The following is a 19,733-nucleotide window of genomic DNA, read 5'->3' on the forward strand; positions in this document are numbered from 1 at the left end:
TCTTGGTCGGATCCACTTCCCAAGGGCTTGTACAAAATATCTGATGACAGCTTCAGCATTCCTCTTTATATTTCATTTTTTATGGTCGATGAATATCTATACCCTCGCAGGGTTTTCCTTTCAAGCAAAACATTAAATAGTTTATTATGCGTCTAAAAATAAATAGACATCTTGAATATATCGAATGTGAACGACTGGTTGCTTAGAAATAAATAGGTACTGGTATGAGGTTAGAGGTCAAATATTCTAAATTGGATCGTTGTTAATACAAATGCACAGTCCTAATTGATCAGCATATTTAGCTCACAGAAAAGGTTATTTGGCTTGTTTATTGGCGTAAATAACGTAGAATTAAATTTTATATATTATAAATACCACTAACTATCTGCATTTGAACCTAAATGGGGTATGCCAATGGGGCTATTTTACCGCGGTAGTATTATATGATAATTACAGATATCACCTGGCTTTACAAATCTAAAGGCTCTGGCGACTGCTATATTAATTCCGAACTTCAATCTAAATTGATAAAAACAACAACAATTAACAAAATAAATAAATAAATAAATAAATAAATAAATAAATAAATAAATAAATAAATAAACTTAAATAACAAATTTCGATGAAAACTTGAAATAAACATTAATAATGCAATGTTACAAGGTGTGTGGTTCAGGCTTTCATAGTCAGTAATCGAGAATTATTCCGCACATATTTGCCTTACAGGATGTTATATCGTTCAAATATCTTAATGCGTTGGTATTGAATATTTATCTATCTATCTTCATATTTTCGCACTCCGTCATTAAACTGACTATTACGTGCCGTTTGCATGCGTGGCGGCAGGCTATCGCAGAAATTTAGTCAAAATACTCATGTACTGAATCAATTTATATCGATCGTTTGAATTTTTATGCCTCAAATAATTGTCAAATTGCAAAGATATGGTGTGAAAGCAGATATAAAAGGAAAGTACGGTGATCGAACTCAAACATATTTAAACACAAGCTTATTGTTGTAAATGCTTCATATTGAAAGATAACTCCAATTCGTCAACAAAATTTGGGGAGTTTAAAAAACAAAATCTTTTTACAAATACTCCCATCTAGCTGAAATTCGAATTATATCTGTATTTGATGGTTCTAAATGTTATGGTCTATTTAGACAAACGGGTGGAATGTACTCATTTTTATTCTTTTTTATGTTTAAATTCACCATTCTGATTACCAAGGACATTTAATAAACACACAACAAAATTCGTGATGCATCGTAGCATGCAGTGTGCCATTTCGCGAAATTTTCAGGTTCGATGTTGGTTTACATGGAACACCTAAATGAATTAACAGTAAATATCCAACATACATACATACATGCTTAATTGAATTACAAACTACTATTTGACCTTTCCCAATTTCTAAATTTTCAAGTCGAATTTCAGTTTAATGATCTCCAGGTAGAAACTGCCTGTCAAATAAGCAGGGACAAACAGAGTTTCATAAAATTTTATAAAATGCTCCGGTTACGCGGTGACATGGTGACAATCAGAATCTATAAAGAATCTTAACTTTGGAGCGGGGACAGAGTTCGAAATATTCAAATGCCGAGGCTTTCTTTGAACTCGAGTTGATTACTTCGTCGTCAAATTCTGAAAAATCTTATGTAACGTTTGTGGTGATTTCAATGCGAAAACTGGGTCATTATCAGATTTTGTAATACCTGATGAAACTGTTGTTAATATTTATAATCTGAATGATGATGAAGATATACTAGAATACTTGTATGACTTTGAGAATTTATCAGAATATAATGTTCCATTAGAAAGGGTGTCAAAATGCAAATGTGCTCCAAATAATTACGGAAATAGACTCTTGGAAATTTGTAAAAAAGAATAATTTATGTATTGCTAATTCTATAGTCGGTTCGGACAGGGGCATCGGTAATAAGACATGCAGAGATTCTAGTGTTGTTGATTATTTAATTCTGTCTTCTAAATTATTCCCACTTTTAATAAAATTTTATATTGAGGAGTTCATACCTTTGTATTCAGATTGTTGCTGTATGATATCTTTCAGTTTTCAAAACGAATCTTTTGGCAACATTTCCTCAAATAGTGTAGATAAAAATATTGATTCATGATATCGAAGATGGAATACCGATAAAAAGAATTAATACAAAATCCGTGTTCGGGAAGATCCGGAAGGATTATTATCAAATACTTTATTAAAACTTGAAGAGCTGTCTATAAATAGCCATTCAACTCAAATAGAACTGGACGACATTGTGTCGGATATTGGTAAAAACTTTACAGCGGCCTATACGTTTGGTAAAGTTGTTAAACGTAAACCATTTGATAAACATGAAAATTCTAAACCGTGGTATAATAGAAAATGTGCAAAATGCGGAAAGAAATTTCATAAAGCGCGGAAAAAATATAACATTTTGAAAACGCTAACAATAGACTCCGAATGAGACAGGCGAGTAAAGAACATAAAGCAACATTAAACAAATCTTTTGCTGGCTTTAAACACAATGCACCTGATGACCTTCGCAACATGTCCAAAAAAAAAGATCCAAAAGAATTATGGAAAATCTTAAATGATATAAATAAAATGCAAAAGGACGAAAACTTTAATATATCACTTGAAACATTATATGAGCACTTCAAAAATTGAATCAAGCTGATGGCCTAAAAGCGATGTTGACTTACAAAATGATATCGTAAATGAAAACGTAAGTGAAGAAGCTGAAATCCATCTAAACAGCCCGATATCAGAATCGGAAATTAGAAAAGTAGTTTCAAGTGTGAAAAATATGAAAGCTTTTGGCAATGATAAAATACTGAATAAAGTCTACTCTAGAGTAAATGATGCCAATATATGTTAGATTATTTAATATTATTTTAGATACAGGAATAATACCAGAAAGTTGGTTGTCTGGTATTATGATAGCTCTTTATAAAAATAAAGGTTCCAAAGAGGACCCAAACATGTACAGAGGAATAACATTGAATTCATGTTTCGGTAAAACTTTCTCAGCGGTATTAAATAATAGACTGAATAAATTTTCAAGCAGGTTTTCGCAAAAGGTTTTCTATTATTGATTACATTTTTGTCCTCTATTCAACAATTATTTATTTTTCTTTTGGTAAAAAATTGCTTTGTTCAAAAGTACCTTTGACACTGTATGGACGGCTGGATTGTGGCAAAAAATATTGAAATCGAACATTAAAGGAAAAATATTTACTGTCATTTTTAATATGTATCAGAATATCAAAACCTGTGCCAAATTAGAAAACGAATATTCTAATTTTTATTATTTCATATGCCGGAGTTAAACAGGGTGAAAATTTAACACCTTTTCTATTTTCAGTGTTTTTAAATGACTTGGAGGCTTTTTTTGCTGAAAGTAAGGTGGAACCACTGAAGGATTTATCTGTTTTATGTCAAGAAAAAGTGCAAATATTTGTAAAGCTGTTTATTATATTGTATGCAGACGATATTGCGCTTTTGTCCGAAACGGCAGAAGGGTTACAAAAAATACTTGATGTTTTTGAGAGATATTGTGAAAGTTGGCGGCTTCAAGTTAATATTAGTAAAACCAAAATTGTTGTATTTAGTAAAAAGAGATTTATTTGTTTGTGGGGGTTTAATGCCCGAGCAGCAATATTTCCGTTATATTCAGGCGATGAACATGAAGTGGATGATAAAATGAAATGATCATGAAATGAAAAATGGGATGGGACACAAGGATAATAGGGTCGACAAATTTTGATTGGCACTGGAAATAGGGAGAGGTGGTTAGGGCCGGGCAATTTAGCCTCCTGTGGCGGAGCCCTATGGTTCCTACTCCGGGAGAATACCACAGTAGGGTTTTTTAACGTGCGAGGAACGTGGCATCTTTCCCAACACGGTGCACCACTATGGTTTGCGGTCAGGTTTTCCGTATAAAAAAAATAGACTAGGCACTTATTCAAAATATGTATTGAAGAGATTGAGATTGTATATTTTATACTTACCTTGGTATACTTTTTCAATTTTAATGGTTATTTTTGTAAAGCGAAGAAAAAGGTGATGGAGCAAGCACAAAAGGCTTTATACGCTCTTTACATGAAAATAAAAAATATTGCTATTCCCATTGATTTACAGTTGAAACTATTTGACTCATTAGTTACTTCGATTTTAATATATGTTTCAGAAATATGGGGTTTTGAAAATACAGGATAGTCTTGAGAAATTACACCTTCAGTTTTGTAAAACTAAAAAAAGCAATGTTTGTTTGGTGATTTTTTCTTGACCATGAATCACTTTACCATTGGTAGTGTCTGAATTTTATGCGGACTGGAACTTAAAATTAAATGCACATTATTCATGATGTTTGACACTTCGGATCGGTGAGTATTTTTTGTCTGATTGTCTTAACGTCCCTACCAAATAGATAGGTTAAGATCACTGCCTGTAATGCTTGCGCGTCTTTTTTTCTGAAAAGCATGTGGTAATTCTGGACTGACATCTATACATGTACGCGTTTCATTCAGTGTCATCTTCCTCGATTGTCTCTAAATCAAATTGAAACTTTTTTTTATACTGGAGGAGATTTGTTTGTTCTCTTTCTACTGTTTTTTTTTTGTTATGTACGTTTGTAGTCGAGGATTGATCTATGTTTGATTTTCGGTATTGCGTTTATTCTACATTGAGGATGTCTGAACTGTGAGTAAATCATTAATTCTTACAAAAACTAGCCACAAATCATTGTATAAACAAATATGTTCGACCGATAAATTTTCAATAGAAAATAATTATATATTACAATAAAATCTATCACCGAAATTACCGCCGTAATTATCGCCACATGTCCGGATTCGCTTGACCGAACATTGTAGACCTGACCATGACATCAAATGATAATGCAGCGTGTGGGCAGCGCTTAACTTTTATTTATTTAAATTGCAAAACATTTTCTTGAATACTTCCAGTTATTGATACAGAACCATAATCTAAGTCAACATACATCAACGAAAACAAATCGATTATCATGCATAATAAGATTTGCGTAACTTGTCATATTGATAAATTATTTTGTTTAAGTTATATCAATATATACCGTTTAATACGTTAAAATGTCCGTCCCGTTTTTTCTCGTGCAATTTTTAGACCAAGGAAAATGGGTGTACCAATCCCCTCCACCCACTTCTGGCTCCGCCACTGGCGTAACCCGGGTGTAATGGTGTGTAGACAATGCAAGGAAGAAAAAAATATAAAGACTTATTTTAAAGCTAAGATAAAAAAATTGAATACTATTGGTGTGAAGCGTAACATAAGTGTATAAGTGGTGTTTAGACATTTAGGTAGATCCGGACATCGGCTAGAACTATGCATGTTAACAGGGATAAATCTTACCACTATGAAAAAAAAAATAATAATAACTTTAGGGAAAGAGTCATAACAAAAAATCGCAAATAATGTTCTGAATGGACCGATAAATGACGAAGAAATCATGGCGTTACCAATCAACTGACAGTGCAGTAGATATAGACCGTAAAATTGTTCTCAAAACAGAATAAAAAGAGCCTAAAATAAAAATTGGATCAATCATATAATTTTATATAAGATAACGAGACGGGAATTATATTAAATTCAAGAAAATCCACTGCGATCCATAAGCCACGACACATTACTAAACAAATGCGCATGCGCGCAATCTCGTCAATCTCGATGTTATAGTTATATTCAGGAATTTCGCCAAAAAGGCTAAACAACCCAAAACGAACACATTTAGACAAAGGATAAAATCATTGCCGATCCTTATAAGCCATACGACAATATGAAGAAAAAAAATAAATGCAATATATAGCAAAAACTATTCCGTGTCACCGGTGACAAAACGCACACCAACTAAATTTTGACCCGAAATCATACCACTAATGTAAATCATGCCTTTGCGATTAATTTGATTTTTTCCCGTACCCGGATTTGTCGAATTTAATATAGCTTGTCTACATCACATTCGGGGTTCTCTGGCTGGATTTGCCGAACTCGGGAAAAACCCCGAGAATATCCAAGTGACGTAAAAGATATGGCCGAAATGGCCCAGTTTTCAATGGTTGCAATTTTTGCAGCTTTGATTTTCCTTACATGGAGAGATCTCACGCACACGGAACAAGCAGAGACACACAAAGACATTAAAGCCCCTAAATTAGCCCTAGCTACACCAACAATAAAGTTTTTGTTTTGGTGAGTTGCGTCCTAATGGTCATCACATCATATTGTATAAACAAATATTTTAGAAATTCGCACGAGAACTAACTTTTACTCTGAATACTTTTTGCCAGCAACAGTTAAACTGTGGAACAAACTTTCTCAGAATACCAGGAGTTCTAGCTTCACTAACATTTTTAGAAATAGGATTCAGGAACATTTGAGAAAATGCCCAAATCTTTATTGGTACCACTAGGGCAAATATTACATGCCAGACTGCGAAAGAACAGTGCTTCACTCAACAAACAAATGTTCCGTTGTAACCTTGTAAGGTCCCCTATTTGCACCTGTGGTCATGTCGATTCAACTTCCCATTTTTTTTATCTTTTGTCCCAAATACACTCTATTACGAAATGAAATCATATTTTCTGTAGCCTTTGATGTTCTTATTACTGTAAACGTATTGTATGACTCAAATGTTCTAAATACTGAACAAAATATAGAGTTTTTCTTAAAGTCCAGAAGTTTATTATCAAACATAAAAGGTTTATAAATGCTTGACTCATGTACTGCATCTCTTCACTAATTTTGTAATTCCATTTTTTTTCTATTTGTTTGTCTTATTTACTAGTCAGTTAAGAAAATCATCCCACATGCATTTAATTTATAAGCATCTTTTTTCAAGTTTACTCTTAAGGACACAGATCTTTGGATAAGCATTTTGCTTCTTTCCGAATCCTACCATGAGTTTTTTATGTAAATGTGTATACTGTACATGTATTTGCTTGTGCTTTCATGCATATGCTTGAATAAATATATTTAAACAATCGCTTCATGCTCATTGACTGATTGAAACAACTTTTTAGTGTAAAAGATAATGATCCTTTATCCATACAAGTTTTATACAAAAACGTAGTTCTGTAATCATAAGTGATCAAGTGATATGTGGAGCTACTGTTAGCTTTGTGTGATTATAAATTAATGGTTCTAAGAAACAAATCATATTCAGTTTGCCTTGAATCTTAATTGCCTTTTATAATAATCAATTATGTAAGTAAGAATATCTTATCCATTTATAAGCATGGCAACAAGACAGCGATACACATGTGCATAGTATAGAAGAAGAAGAAGAAGGGCCAATAAAGGGCCCATAAAGGGCATGATTACAATACAATTTTTTTTTACATACAACAGTTTTGATTGAACATATATAATAACATATAATATCAACAGTTAATTTACAAACTAAATAATTGTCACATTTTTTTTAGCTTTTACTTGCATTATGAGTAATACATCATAGTAATCAGCACATAGTGTTTAGTTATCATACTGGCACACCTCAGTTTCATTTACAAAATTGGATTATGCTAATGGAGATTATAATTATGATCATCTAATTATTATATGAATAAAGAATGTAAATGTATATTCACTTAAGGGCATATCTATTTGCAATTGTGATAATAATGCATTAAAAATAGAAGGAAAGAAAAGAAAAAATAAATAAATAAGTGCAGTGGATATAATATTATATATATTATATATATTAATGTTGTTGAATTTTAAAGCATATATCATGCAGTTACAGTGACCATGAATATCTAAAATGAGCTGAATACTGTATTCAAGCACTTACTATTTTGAACATGATTAATATGGGTAAGGCAATGGCCTAAAGTGGGAGCAATGTCCAAAGCAAAAGTATCAGGTTTCCTTTTCAACAAATAAGACTTTATGCCATTTATCATTTTGCCAAGTTTGTTAAAATGTTTAGGAACTTTTTATCAGTGATAAGAGGGAGACTGCAAAGGGCATCCATAAAATTATCTGAAGAACTGTTCTGGGTTTGGTGTAGATTGCAAGGTTTTATCAAGATCCTTCCAACCGGAGGTAGCTTTTGGGGTTTTTGATCTTTCAGGATCAAAATATCCTATGTCACCAGTTTTTAAAATCTCTTTCAAAATTAGGCTCTGTTTTTTAATTTGTTGGTCTATGGATCCACTGATCCAATCTTTCCAGCTAAGAAGTAAAAATAAAATTGGAATTTCAGTTTTCCAATTCTTTGTACTGCCACCAACTACAAAAATGACAAGTGCAAAATTGTAATATCATCTTTTTAAAATAGAGTTACGGACAACGCCTGCTTCTAGTTTTGTTTATTCAACAACTTGACAATGTAAAGTTAGTGTGAAGATCAAACAAAATAGCAGCATAAATTTCGCCACTTCATAAAATCATGTTTAAGGGTTTTGGTAGTTTGGGAAACAAGTTAACACTGGCTAGAGTGTAATAGAGATGATAAAATCAAAATACCTTTAATAGAAAAGTATGTAAAGTTTCTGTAAATGATTTAAGAGTTTAAAAACCTAGTGGCTTTGTTTTTATTCTCGACAGGAAAGAGATAATTGGCAGGAAAATCTATGATGTTTTGTATAGAAATATGCAAGAGAGCTTATAAAACAATTGAGAAAATTCAGTTAAAACATAATTTTTTGTCTTCTTTTTTTCTGGAGACCATTTCACCCTCCAATTTTATTGGAATTTTATAAACAATTTAATCTTTAAATCACATAATAATTTTAAAGGGAAATCATAGTGAAAAAAGACAAGTTTCATTGTCTCCCAATTAATGACAAAATTCGGTCACTGCAAATGGTAAAATGATTCATGGTGTAGAAAAAGCCACCAAACAAATGATGATTATTCAGTCTATACATGCTATACATTCACATAACGGTAATCATTTCTGCATTCAGATCTGCACTTTTTAGGATATCATGTATTTATCTACTACTAAAATCAACCAAATCAAACCAAATCAAGAAGGATAACTCTTACAAAGTGCCAATTTCATGTACAATCTATATAATTTTTAATTGTCTGAATATAGCTGAAATATTGCTGCTCGGATGTTAAACCCCAACAAACAATATAATTTTTAAGCGCAACAACCATATGAAAAACTAAGACTGGTTATGTGATCAGTAACTGTTTCTGAACAAGAAATAAAACTGAATTTGGTAGTTTTTTTTACATGCATGAATCTCCTTCTGTCTGATTTTTCTTTATAAATACTGCTATTTTTTAACACGCTTATCCGTCTTAATCTTCATCCTTTCATCAATATTTCACAATTGATTAGCAGGAAGTGAAGAGTAGTAATTTTAACCATGTAAAATTGGCAGAAAAATTAAAAGTGATAAAAAACACATATCTAGGAAACTATTTTTTTGGAATGTAATTGCAAATTAATTATTCAATTTTTGACAGGTTTTAAAAAAACCACGAAAAAGTGAAATGAAACAAAATTTGTAAATGTGAAGTGAAGAAGGATACTGTTTAACTATTGATCTGTAGATGATATCCTGTTAACCTTCCTACATCAGGGGAGAAACTCCCACAAAGTCAATGAAAAATTTAGAATGTCCCACATAAAATGTAAGATTTGTGGTAAGTTTGGTTAAAATTACTTTGTTTTCTGTGCAAAATATGAAATACCGTAATTAATACGGTAATTCAATTTTTACATAAAAAATTTGCTTTTGTGTAAAAATCTTCCAAATGACTGATGAGACTGTTTACTGGAGAGGCTTTTGAAAGTCTGTAAGTGTGACGTGTGAGTCTGTCTGGCTGTTCACTAAATATTGCTTTATTGGTCACCTGTTTTTTTTCATCTTTTCATATGTGTCACTATATCATCAATTATTTTCGACCTCCTATACATTTTTCATATGTCTATATTTTTTCAGTTATTCCTGAGGGTACAAGAAGGTGTTCGAGCAGTATGCTCACGCCTTACATGAGCGATTTCCAGCACTGACGATTGAGGGAGATAATTATCCTCCACCTCCAGCTCAGGCTGCTTTTGCTCAATTCCTCAGCATATTCAAATTACTTTTAATTGTAATGGTAGTCAGTGGACAAAATCCATTCACTCTTTTAAATATGGAAACTCCAAATGTATTTACCTGGGCACAGGAAAACAAAGTAAGTATTTGTTCAAATGTACAGGGTTACTTGGTCTTGTTAAGGCAAGAAAAAAAAAAGGATTTGATACAGTAGCTCTGAAATAGCATTTAGAAGTCATTTTTTTGAAATACATGTGAACTCAGAAATCAGTTCTATGAACATACATGTGTATGTAATTTTCCTTGCAGAAATGTACAATGTAAGTAACTGAAAAGAAATATAAAGTACTGGTAAAAGAAAACTTTATGATTTTGAATTAAGTATCTATGTGGGTAAAAATAGTGGATGAACTTTACCTGCCATTCATTGTTTGCTTGTGATGTACAATGTACCCAAGTCTTATATTAACATTGAATAAAACTTTTTTTAAAATACTTTTATTTACAATATATATTTATAGAGGTTAAAGAAAGTCATTTGGAAAAAAAACCTGGATTTTTTTCAATCTTGTCTCACTGCCTTTGTTTATATATATATATATATATATATATATATTTTCCTTCCAGATTTATGCTTGTTTAATGATATTTTTCATCAGTAATGCAATAGAAGGACAATTGATTTCTACAGGTGCCTTTGAAGTCTCTTTCAATGGTAGGTACAATCCTAAGTCATACATGTATATGTGTTATGTACATAGGATATTGGACATTAAAGTCTGTCTCCTTATACTGGATGGTCATTTGATCTTATTCTTTAAGGCTTGAATGTTACCTTGCAATGTTGCAATGGCTTGTAGATTGAGAGCAAATAAAAAACACAATATCTGTTTTCTTATTTATGTTTTCTAAAATTTTGGTGGATAGGTATAAGACTTTGTCGTTTGTTTGTTTGGTTTTCTTTTTCTTAATGTTTACCTTGTATCCTATGGGCAATAATTTTGTCTTACTGATGCTGCATATCCAAATATGGCAATAAATATGTAATAGGATGATCATGAAAGACAAAGTTGGTAGGAAAACCTGTAATACCTGTACACATTTTAAAAATTTTGCTGCCCATCTACCAATTGTTTGTACCACCTCAAATTTAACATTGATCAAACAGAACTGTGATAGTTTTATAAGTTTATATGCATATACAAATGTATGAGTAATTTTTAAATTTAAATATTTTGTAGATGTCCCAGTTTGGTCCAAATTGGAAACAGGAAGAATACCCCAGCCTGGTGAAATGTTCCAGATAATAGAGAACCAAATGAAATTCAAATAATACTGATCAAACAGGAGTTTGTTTATAAACATGTAAGTATTTATCAGTTTTAAGAGTATGACAATATCACACAAGTGATTATTACACCCCACTTTACATTTGTGTTGTGTATTGGAATCACCTTGTCTGTCCATCTGTAATTCCATCTGTCTGCCTGAATTTAGTCACTGTTAGTCATGGATTGATTTTAAATTTGGTATTTGCTTTTTTTATGATGTGGAATGATAGAGAAATTTTTTGTCTAAAAAAAAAACTCTACAACAACTTTTTGGATTATTTTCAAATGTGGTATTGAGTTAGATAAATATGGAGCATACATTGTAAGCTATTTGGTTATTTTTCAATATCAACTTCATGTTTTGTGGGATTGTTGTATGAGTGGAGTATGTCTAGCATGGCAATGTATTCATTTCAACTTCATGTTTTGTGGGATTGTTGTATGAGTGGAGTATATCTAGCATGGCAATAAGTTCATTTCAACTTCATATTTTGTGAGATTGTTGTACGAGTGGAGTATGTCTAGCATGGCAATGTGTTCATTTCAACTTCATGTTTTGTGGGATTGTTGTACGAGTGGAGTATGTCTAGCATGGCAATGTGTTCATTTCAACTTCATGTTTTGTGGGATTGTTGTACGAGTGGAGTATATCTAGCATGGCAATGTGTTCATTTCAACTTCATGTTTTGTGGGATTCTTGTATGAGCAACTGAATGTTTTCTTCAGTTTTGATGATAGTTTTGTGAACTCTAATTTAATTATTTGAACAGTGGTATAATCTTATGAGTACAGCTTACCTTAATAAACACAGAGTGTAAAAATTGTACAATTATTTTCGAGGATCAAAGCTGTATTACGAAAGCTATTTTTTTTTTACATTTGTAGAGTGTTGAATATTTTTACTGTGATTTTTATTCACAATATACATTTTTCTCTATTTGAATAATAGAGAAAATTTTTGTCACAAAAATCTTGGCTGCCATTGAACAAATTGGTTTCAAATATGGTATGTGCTTGAAGTTGATGGGGCATACACTGTAAGCAATAGGACATCTGTGGTACATCACAAATCTTATTCATGAAGGTTTGTACAATGTACTTGAAGCAACCATTTTTCTGTTAAAAATTGTGAAGTAGATCAAAGAAATTTTACAGAAAAACTTGGGCAAACCACCTAACTTTTCATAAGTTAAATTTGAAAAAAAATGGTGCTTTCTTTGCTGTAGAAGGAATTTGAATTTAGAATGCTCAAAAGGCTTTTGACCTAATTTTCATATATCCTTAACAATCTTTATTTACAGACAAATGGCAGGATTGTTGATTGAGGGACACCTGTGTTACATCACAAATCTGATGTATGAAGGTTGGTACTTAAAGCAGGCATTTTGCTGGTACTTGACTGGATGAACCAATCAGAAGCTGTGTTGTATTACAGTTAGCCAATCAATAATGTGGACTCATTTGATTGTTTATAGACAATTGATCTTTTTATACACTGGAGTCATTGTATATAGTATTCTTTAATTTGAAAAAAGAAACATTCATGATTTATCTGTGATGAAATCCAGGATGAAAGAAATATATTTGCTTTGTTTTTCCTTCTTTAACTTTAAGTGAAACATTCATTATTGTAGAGATACTTGTATCTTGTATAAAACTTGTATTATTTTATAAAGCAGCATGTGGATTTCAAAGTTGAAGACTGGGACAAATAATGGAATGTTAAACTGTATCAATAGAATATTGATCTGATTAGAAATTTGTTTGACATACAGCTTATGTAATTTTGACATCATTTTTTAAAGAAGATTCCAACTTCCTCATATTTGGTGACACTTGAAGTGTAATATGAGATTTTAGATGGTTTTAAACAGTCCAATCATTACCTTTTTCTATGGACATTTTTACAAAAAAAGGTTTTAAAATTAAAAAGTGAAAAAAATTCATTTACTGGAATAATTCTTAAAATGCACATACATGTATTTAATATGGTATTTAGTGTCTTCTTATAGATGTAAGCACTTCCTTTTCCTTGTTCTAATTTTTGAAAAGAAGGTGTATTGTCTAGATAAATGTCAACTTTGAAGTCATTGTTTGAAAAAAAAAAATGAACTTACTCTGGACTTTGATATAAGTGCATTCATATCCCATCCTCACTTTCTTAATACATGTAGTACTGGACTGACATTTTGGCCTGTATCAACCCCCAAAAATTTTACATTTACATATAATTGATTTTTTTTTATATACATTATCGTTTAATGTGACAATATCTTCATCTTTTAAATTTAAAATAAAAAAGGAAAAATTCCTTGGTATTTCTTTATAACTAAGCATAGAGGTATTTCTGTATATAAGCATTTTCATGATGTAAACGAGGGATAAAATATTCTACAAACACACATTCAGTGCTTTGATATAGTTACTCTAACATATTAGTTAATGTATATTACAAAAAAGATCAGCTCATGTGTTATATCTTCATCATTATACAGATAGTTGAAATGAGTAACATTTGTCATAATTTTTGTGGCCCTTCTGTAGATATCAGTTATTTTTAAAGTAATTTAAGGTCATTCTTTGGAAGAGTTTTTCTTGCTGGTGTAAAAAGACAAGAATTTTCAGATTTAACCTTGCACTATTATAGGGCTTGATTCTTTATTTTTTGTTGGTATATGTGTACAACACGTATAGTGTGAAGAAAAGAAAAAAAAGTATTCAAATGACTTAATTTACTTTTGGAGTTTATGTAGGAAATGTTTGTTCCTTGATAAACTAGTTCTTCCCTACTTGTTGTCGTACCACCAGTCCAAAGTTGATAACTTCTTGACAAGACTAATATTTAGGAATGCTTTAATATCTCTGCAACTAAGTTGGTTACATTTTTTCAATGAATTTTCAACCCAGTTTTGATTTTACTTTTTACTGTACCTTCTTTTGTCTGACTCACTACTGTCTTGTTCTTTCAGTCATCCTTGTATTGTTCATGCATGTATACATTCAAGATTTAAGTATGTATCCTTTTTTGCTTCAGATGTTAAATTGTCATGAAGTCTTTTTTTGGTATGTTCAGCAATTTTAAAATTTCACCAAGAAAATACATTCTTGTGTTTGTGTTAGATATTGGTGGAGACATCATTTTTTTTGTACCAAACATATTTTGGTCCAGTTTGGATCATAAAGGATGAAAAAGATTGCAAGGAAAACAAAATTTATTGCACAAGAAATGTATGTGAAGTTGTCTTGCTTGAAGGTTAGGCCAACAAATAAATATGCTTCTTTCCTGCCCTAGTTTTGTGTGCCTACTTTGAACATTTTATGACCATTTGGCTTAAGCACCATTAAAGTCTAGTTTCCCTATTAACTCAGTGTAAAATGTTTTGAAAAATAAGATAATTTTCCTACCTACCTACCCTCATTTTTTCTTGCTGGTAACAGGAAACAAGAGTATTTTTTCCTTATATCAAGAATTGTATAAGAACTAGAAAAGAAGTGCAGAATTATTTTGAGCTTTTTCAACAATTTTTAGCCTAGATCTGTATACAGTTCAAAATATATGCATCACCATAATTTTTGTTATATCTTCTAGAAAATGAACTAATTACTGGATAAGAATTGTTACATTTCGACTAGAGTCCATTTTATACATTTGTCAGTTTAAATGCAGTTCAGTGTAATGGGGTGTATATAGTATCAATAGAGTTTGATGTGTATTTGATGATATGATGTATTTAATTAAGATAATTATCATGATGTGAATAACCAGGATAAATCATGTGTTATATTTATGTTGTCTTTCAATTATTATTATTAAAATTTTTATCAGGAACTTTGTGTTCATATTAGATAAACAGGTTTACCTAAAATATGATATTTCTGTCCACAATTTTTTTGACATTTGAAGTCTTGTCAATTAGAAGCGAAAATTGGGAACAAAATAATGGTGAGCTTCCTAAAACAAAGAGACGCCTTCTATCAAAGAAAATAGAGAAATTTCTCAAAGCATTTTTTAGTTCATATTTGTCTTTCATAAAAAAAAATCTACTTGTTTCCTCTTCATTTAAAAGTCATGAAGATGTAGCATGTATGATGTTAAAGCAATTGAACTTCTGTCCTGAGGTTTTGAATAGGGGAGTTCAGGAAAAAAGGGGTTTCCAGATTATTATTATTAGTAGCTCATTTGAGCCCCAATTTTGCATGAAATTAACAAATAATTTCCCTCAAAAGAAAGATATTATGTTCCAAGTTCCAACCCACTCAACCCCTGGTTCCACCAATGGAAATGAGGATGGCACAGGTAGTCTAATATGCTGAAGATTCATTACATCACCTTATATGTGTTATTGAATTTTAATCTCCAGAGACGTTCATAAGGTACAACCCGACGCATGACTTACCTAGTACTGTGAAATATTTATAGTGCAACTTGGAAAAATCAAAATCATTATACATGTATGTATCAATATTCTCATAGCAGAGTATTGTTATGAGGCCTATTACATATACAATAAATTCAAAATATAATTATCTGCAAGCCATAATTTTCCAAGTTTTCTTGGGCTCATTACTCTTCATTCCTTATAGTATGGGTTTTTAATAGCATGAATTATCCATAATTAGCAAAAGAAAGGTAGACCAACTTTACACATCTTGGCTTATGAGGACGGTTGGAAAAAGGGAACTGCCATTTGATTTTTAGGGGGGGCGGTTAGAATCAAATTTGAAATAAAAAGGCAGGGTTTAAATTTTCAAGAAATAGAAAGCAAGGGCAGGCCATAAGAAAAAAAAATTCCCCACATTTTTTTGTTTTCACTCGGTGAATGAAAAAAACCATGCAGGTCCTAAATTTTCTCAAATTAAAAAGGCGAGTAAAAGTACATGTAAATATTAATGATATTATTCCACAATGTTCTATACACAAAGGTCATACTACAATTGATTTAATTTGCGAATTTAGATTTGAACAGTGTATGGAGTGATGGTCAGAACAGGGACCAGAGACAAGCATTTGTTCCTTTGGATAATAAGTTTGCTACACGTAAATGAATCTCTTTGAAATTACATCACAAATAACCATACCGTCAAAGGAGACTAGGATTAATTTTAGGGTTTGTGTCTTGAATAAGTTATGGATCAGAAACAAACATTTTTCCTGTGTCTATGTGATAACTTGCGTAGAAGGGAAAGGATCTCTGAAATATTATATACATTGTTTACCCCAGAGAGAAGGTTTGGATTGATTTTAATAGAGTTTGTGATTTGAACTAATAGGAATCATCGGGAGTAATGGCCATTTCGATTTTGGTCAAATTCTTATCATGTGCCAAATTTGTATTCGCATCAAATTCAAGGCTTCGATCTACGTGGTCGTATCAAGCTGCTTCCTTTGAAGCATTTATTGTTAACTGTTCAATCCATGTAAATGACTTCAGTTCCATTCAAATTTAATATTATATGTCATAACTTTATATTATAGTATTGTTGATCCAATATTATGTGAACTGTATTGTTCCTTTGGCTTTTTAAGTTAGCGGTTCGATTATTTTTCTGTTTTAAGGTTTATGGAAGTGCAGATTAAAGAATGTAATCCATTGTGTTACAGTAAAGCCCCGATTATGTTCCTATTTAAATCTGTGAACGATTTTTTTATGGAATGGTAATTAAAACTCTCCAGCCGTACAAAATGTTTTCTGGTGAGATTCAGAATGTTTTAAATGTTTAGGGTGTCTGTCGTTTAAGTGGCATGCAGCCTAAGACAAGCTTCGGGTGTGGGTCATTGAAGGTACATTGACTGCTTTGTTGTTATGTTTCCATTGCTTTGTGGGGTTAGGGATATTGACTCTTTGACACAAACCTCAACTCTCTTCTCTATTTATCTATGTTTTTTTTTCAAAAAGAAATGTTGATGAAACACGTAAATAGCAATACAAAAAATTGTTTAAAATTGTCAAAAAAAAAAAAAAAAAAAAAAAAAAAAAAAAAAAAAAAAAAAAAAAAAAAAAAAACGATAGCGTATAAACTCTTTTAAGATATTCACAAGAACGCCGATCTGCGAGTTTTTTTTTAAATCGCAGAGTACGAAATGATGACATTCGCTTTTTTTTTTTTTTTTTTTAATTTCCAACATTATTTTTAAATGGTTGTCAAACGTAAATTTAATTATATCCACTAAGCCACACCCCACCCCAGGAGCATGCAGGGAAAACCGAGTTTATCAAATGTGTTTGCATGGTCTACCGTATGTCCAAATAAGATAGAATAATATGAGCCATCTATGGTACATGTAATGTATTACCGCTGGGATTGAATATAACTTATTTAAATATTCGCAGAATACCACGAGACTCTTGATAGTTTTTTTCATTACGTATAGCACAAAGAAAATGGTGCATATAATAGGATATGTTAGATAAAAGAGAAAAAGGACAACTGGACAGATATACTCTTTTACATACAATATCACCCTCAACAGAAATCTGGGACTAATAAAACAATTAGTAATATTTAATTCCAGTAGAAATCTAGAGACTACGCATTGGTATACTAGTGACTTTTTTTTAGAAATAGGTTTGTCATTTCGATTCCGATGCAAGATGGTCAGATGCCCGCTAATACGAAGATGAAAAGGATAATATTTAGACTCATACCAGCTAACATATAACCTCTTGAAAATATATTTTTTTATACACAATCCTTAACACTCCGATAAGTTGATTATGATTGTTAGGGTTAAGCGACTGAGCAGCAATATTTCAGCTATATTCAGGCGATGAACATGAAATGGATGATAAAATGAACATGAAATGATGATGATGAAATGAAAAAGGGATGAGACACAAGGATAATAGGGTCGACAAATTTTGATTGCCACAAGAAAAAAGTGGAGATGGGTAGGGACGGGCAATTTAGTCTCCTGTGGCGGAGCGCAAAGGTTCCTACTCCTATCGAATACCACAACAGGTTTCTTTAATGTGCGAGGAACGTGGCATCTTTCCCAACACGGTGCGCTATATAGTTTGCGGTCAGGTTTTTCGTATTTTAGCCTGACAACCCCAGCTTGTAACACGCCAGGGGTACCCCATTCCACCACCTGGGGCACACAATCCAGTTGCTCTGTGGACAGATAAGTAAGATTGGGACTAAGATTAAGACTGGTTTATTGGAAATATCAAAATAAAATGATGTCTTCCACATACAATGTATAGATATTAAGGCCATAATTACATTGATTACATCTTTTAAAATATATTCAAAAATGGATAAAGTATCTTGATATGAGTTAGTTTAAATTAAAAAAAGGACTGAATAAATTCACAAATATATTTTACCTCAGCTACATTTTCTTATTTATCAGTTTAATGAAAGTTGACGAGGTCTTACTGTCAGTTTAGGAAAAAAGTATCTAACTTTAAATTACAAAAAAATCTGTTCTAAGGCAAGGAGTTAAATTGCTATATATAAATCCTTGTCTAAAGTTATCCATATTTTTTATAGAATCACATTAAGAGTTCTTCGTTTTCAAGTTGATTACAAACAGAGCACAGTCTTAAGTTCCTTTGAATTTTAGGTCTATAATATCTACCATTTTCTATTTGTAATGTACGGGCGCTTTTTCTTCATTAAGTTAAAATATTTAACTATATTTTAACTATATTTTTGAAGGATTCAAGTCTAAGTATCCTTGTAATTTAAATTCTTTATAACAGTTAGCAAGAGTATTTAGTTTGGACCAGATTCTGTTTTTTGAAAATGATTAATTAGTCTTTAATAGAATCAACATAATGATCATTAATTATTTTAGAAATTTTTTTTTCAGATATCTTAGAGATGTCAACTTCGTTGCCGAATTAACAATAAATGAATACCTGGATTTTTGTCCTTCATTGACCTCTATCCACTTCCAAAGCTTCTTTTACTAATCTATTAGACGGGAGTTGATTAAATATAAAATAATATTTAAAAGTTGGAGATGTAAAAAAATAATAAAATAGGCAATCTTCCTAGTTTACATGTTGCTGCAAAATTATTAGTTTTTTTGTGAACTCCTCAGTAGTAAATATTTGCAAAACGGTTATGGATTTTCTGAGGCTCAAATGGGAGGTTGTCACTTTTAAGGTCCTTTTGAGTAAAGTATGTTGAGAGTTTTTGAAAAGGATTGTAGACCTCTTTCTGATTGTGAAAATAAAATTTAATCATCTTCATAAAGGAGACAGTTTAATTTAGTAACATTTATAAAACAGGGCCGTCTCTGATTCATAAAAACGGGCCTGTCTCTGAATGATAAAGGATGTATCTAATAAAGGATGTATCTAGCTCCTCCTAGGCAAAGAGAGATAACTTGCGTTCCATAGTTATCG

At 31.5% G+C, this 19,733-nt stretch overlaps 1 protein-coding gene across 1 annotated transcript; it reads left to right on the forward strand.

Moving 5' to 3' along the window:
• Window positions 1-6,056: 6,056 nt before the first annotated feature.
• On the forward strand, window positions 6,057-15,205 carry LOC148624992 (thioredoxin reductase-like selenoprotein T1a). The gene is made up of 5 exons (XM_088568174.1): window positions 6,057-6,230; window positions 9,947-10,184; window positions 10,673-10,760; window positions 11,287-11,410; window positions 12,678-15,205. Exons 1-4 carry the CDS (start codon window positions 6,073-6,075, stop codon window positions 11,376-11,378), a joined length of 576 nt encoding a protein of 191 aa, XP_088424300.1. The 5' UTR covers window positions 6,057-6,072; the 3' UTR covers window positions 11,379-11,410; window positions 12,678-15,205.
• Window positions 15,206-19,733: the final 4,528 nt, after the last annotated feature.

Source organism: Perna viridis, chromosome 2 (assembly GCF_037379345.1).
Source record: "Perna viridis isolate PV_CMFRI_1.1 ecotype Kerala chromosome 2, ASM3737934v1, whole genome shotgun sequence".
Lineage (NCBI taxonomy): Eukaryota > Metazoa > Mollusca > Bivalvia > Mytilida > Mytilidae > Perna > Perna viridis.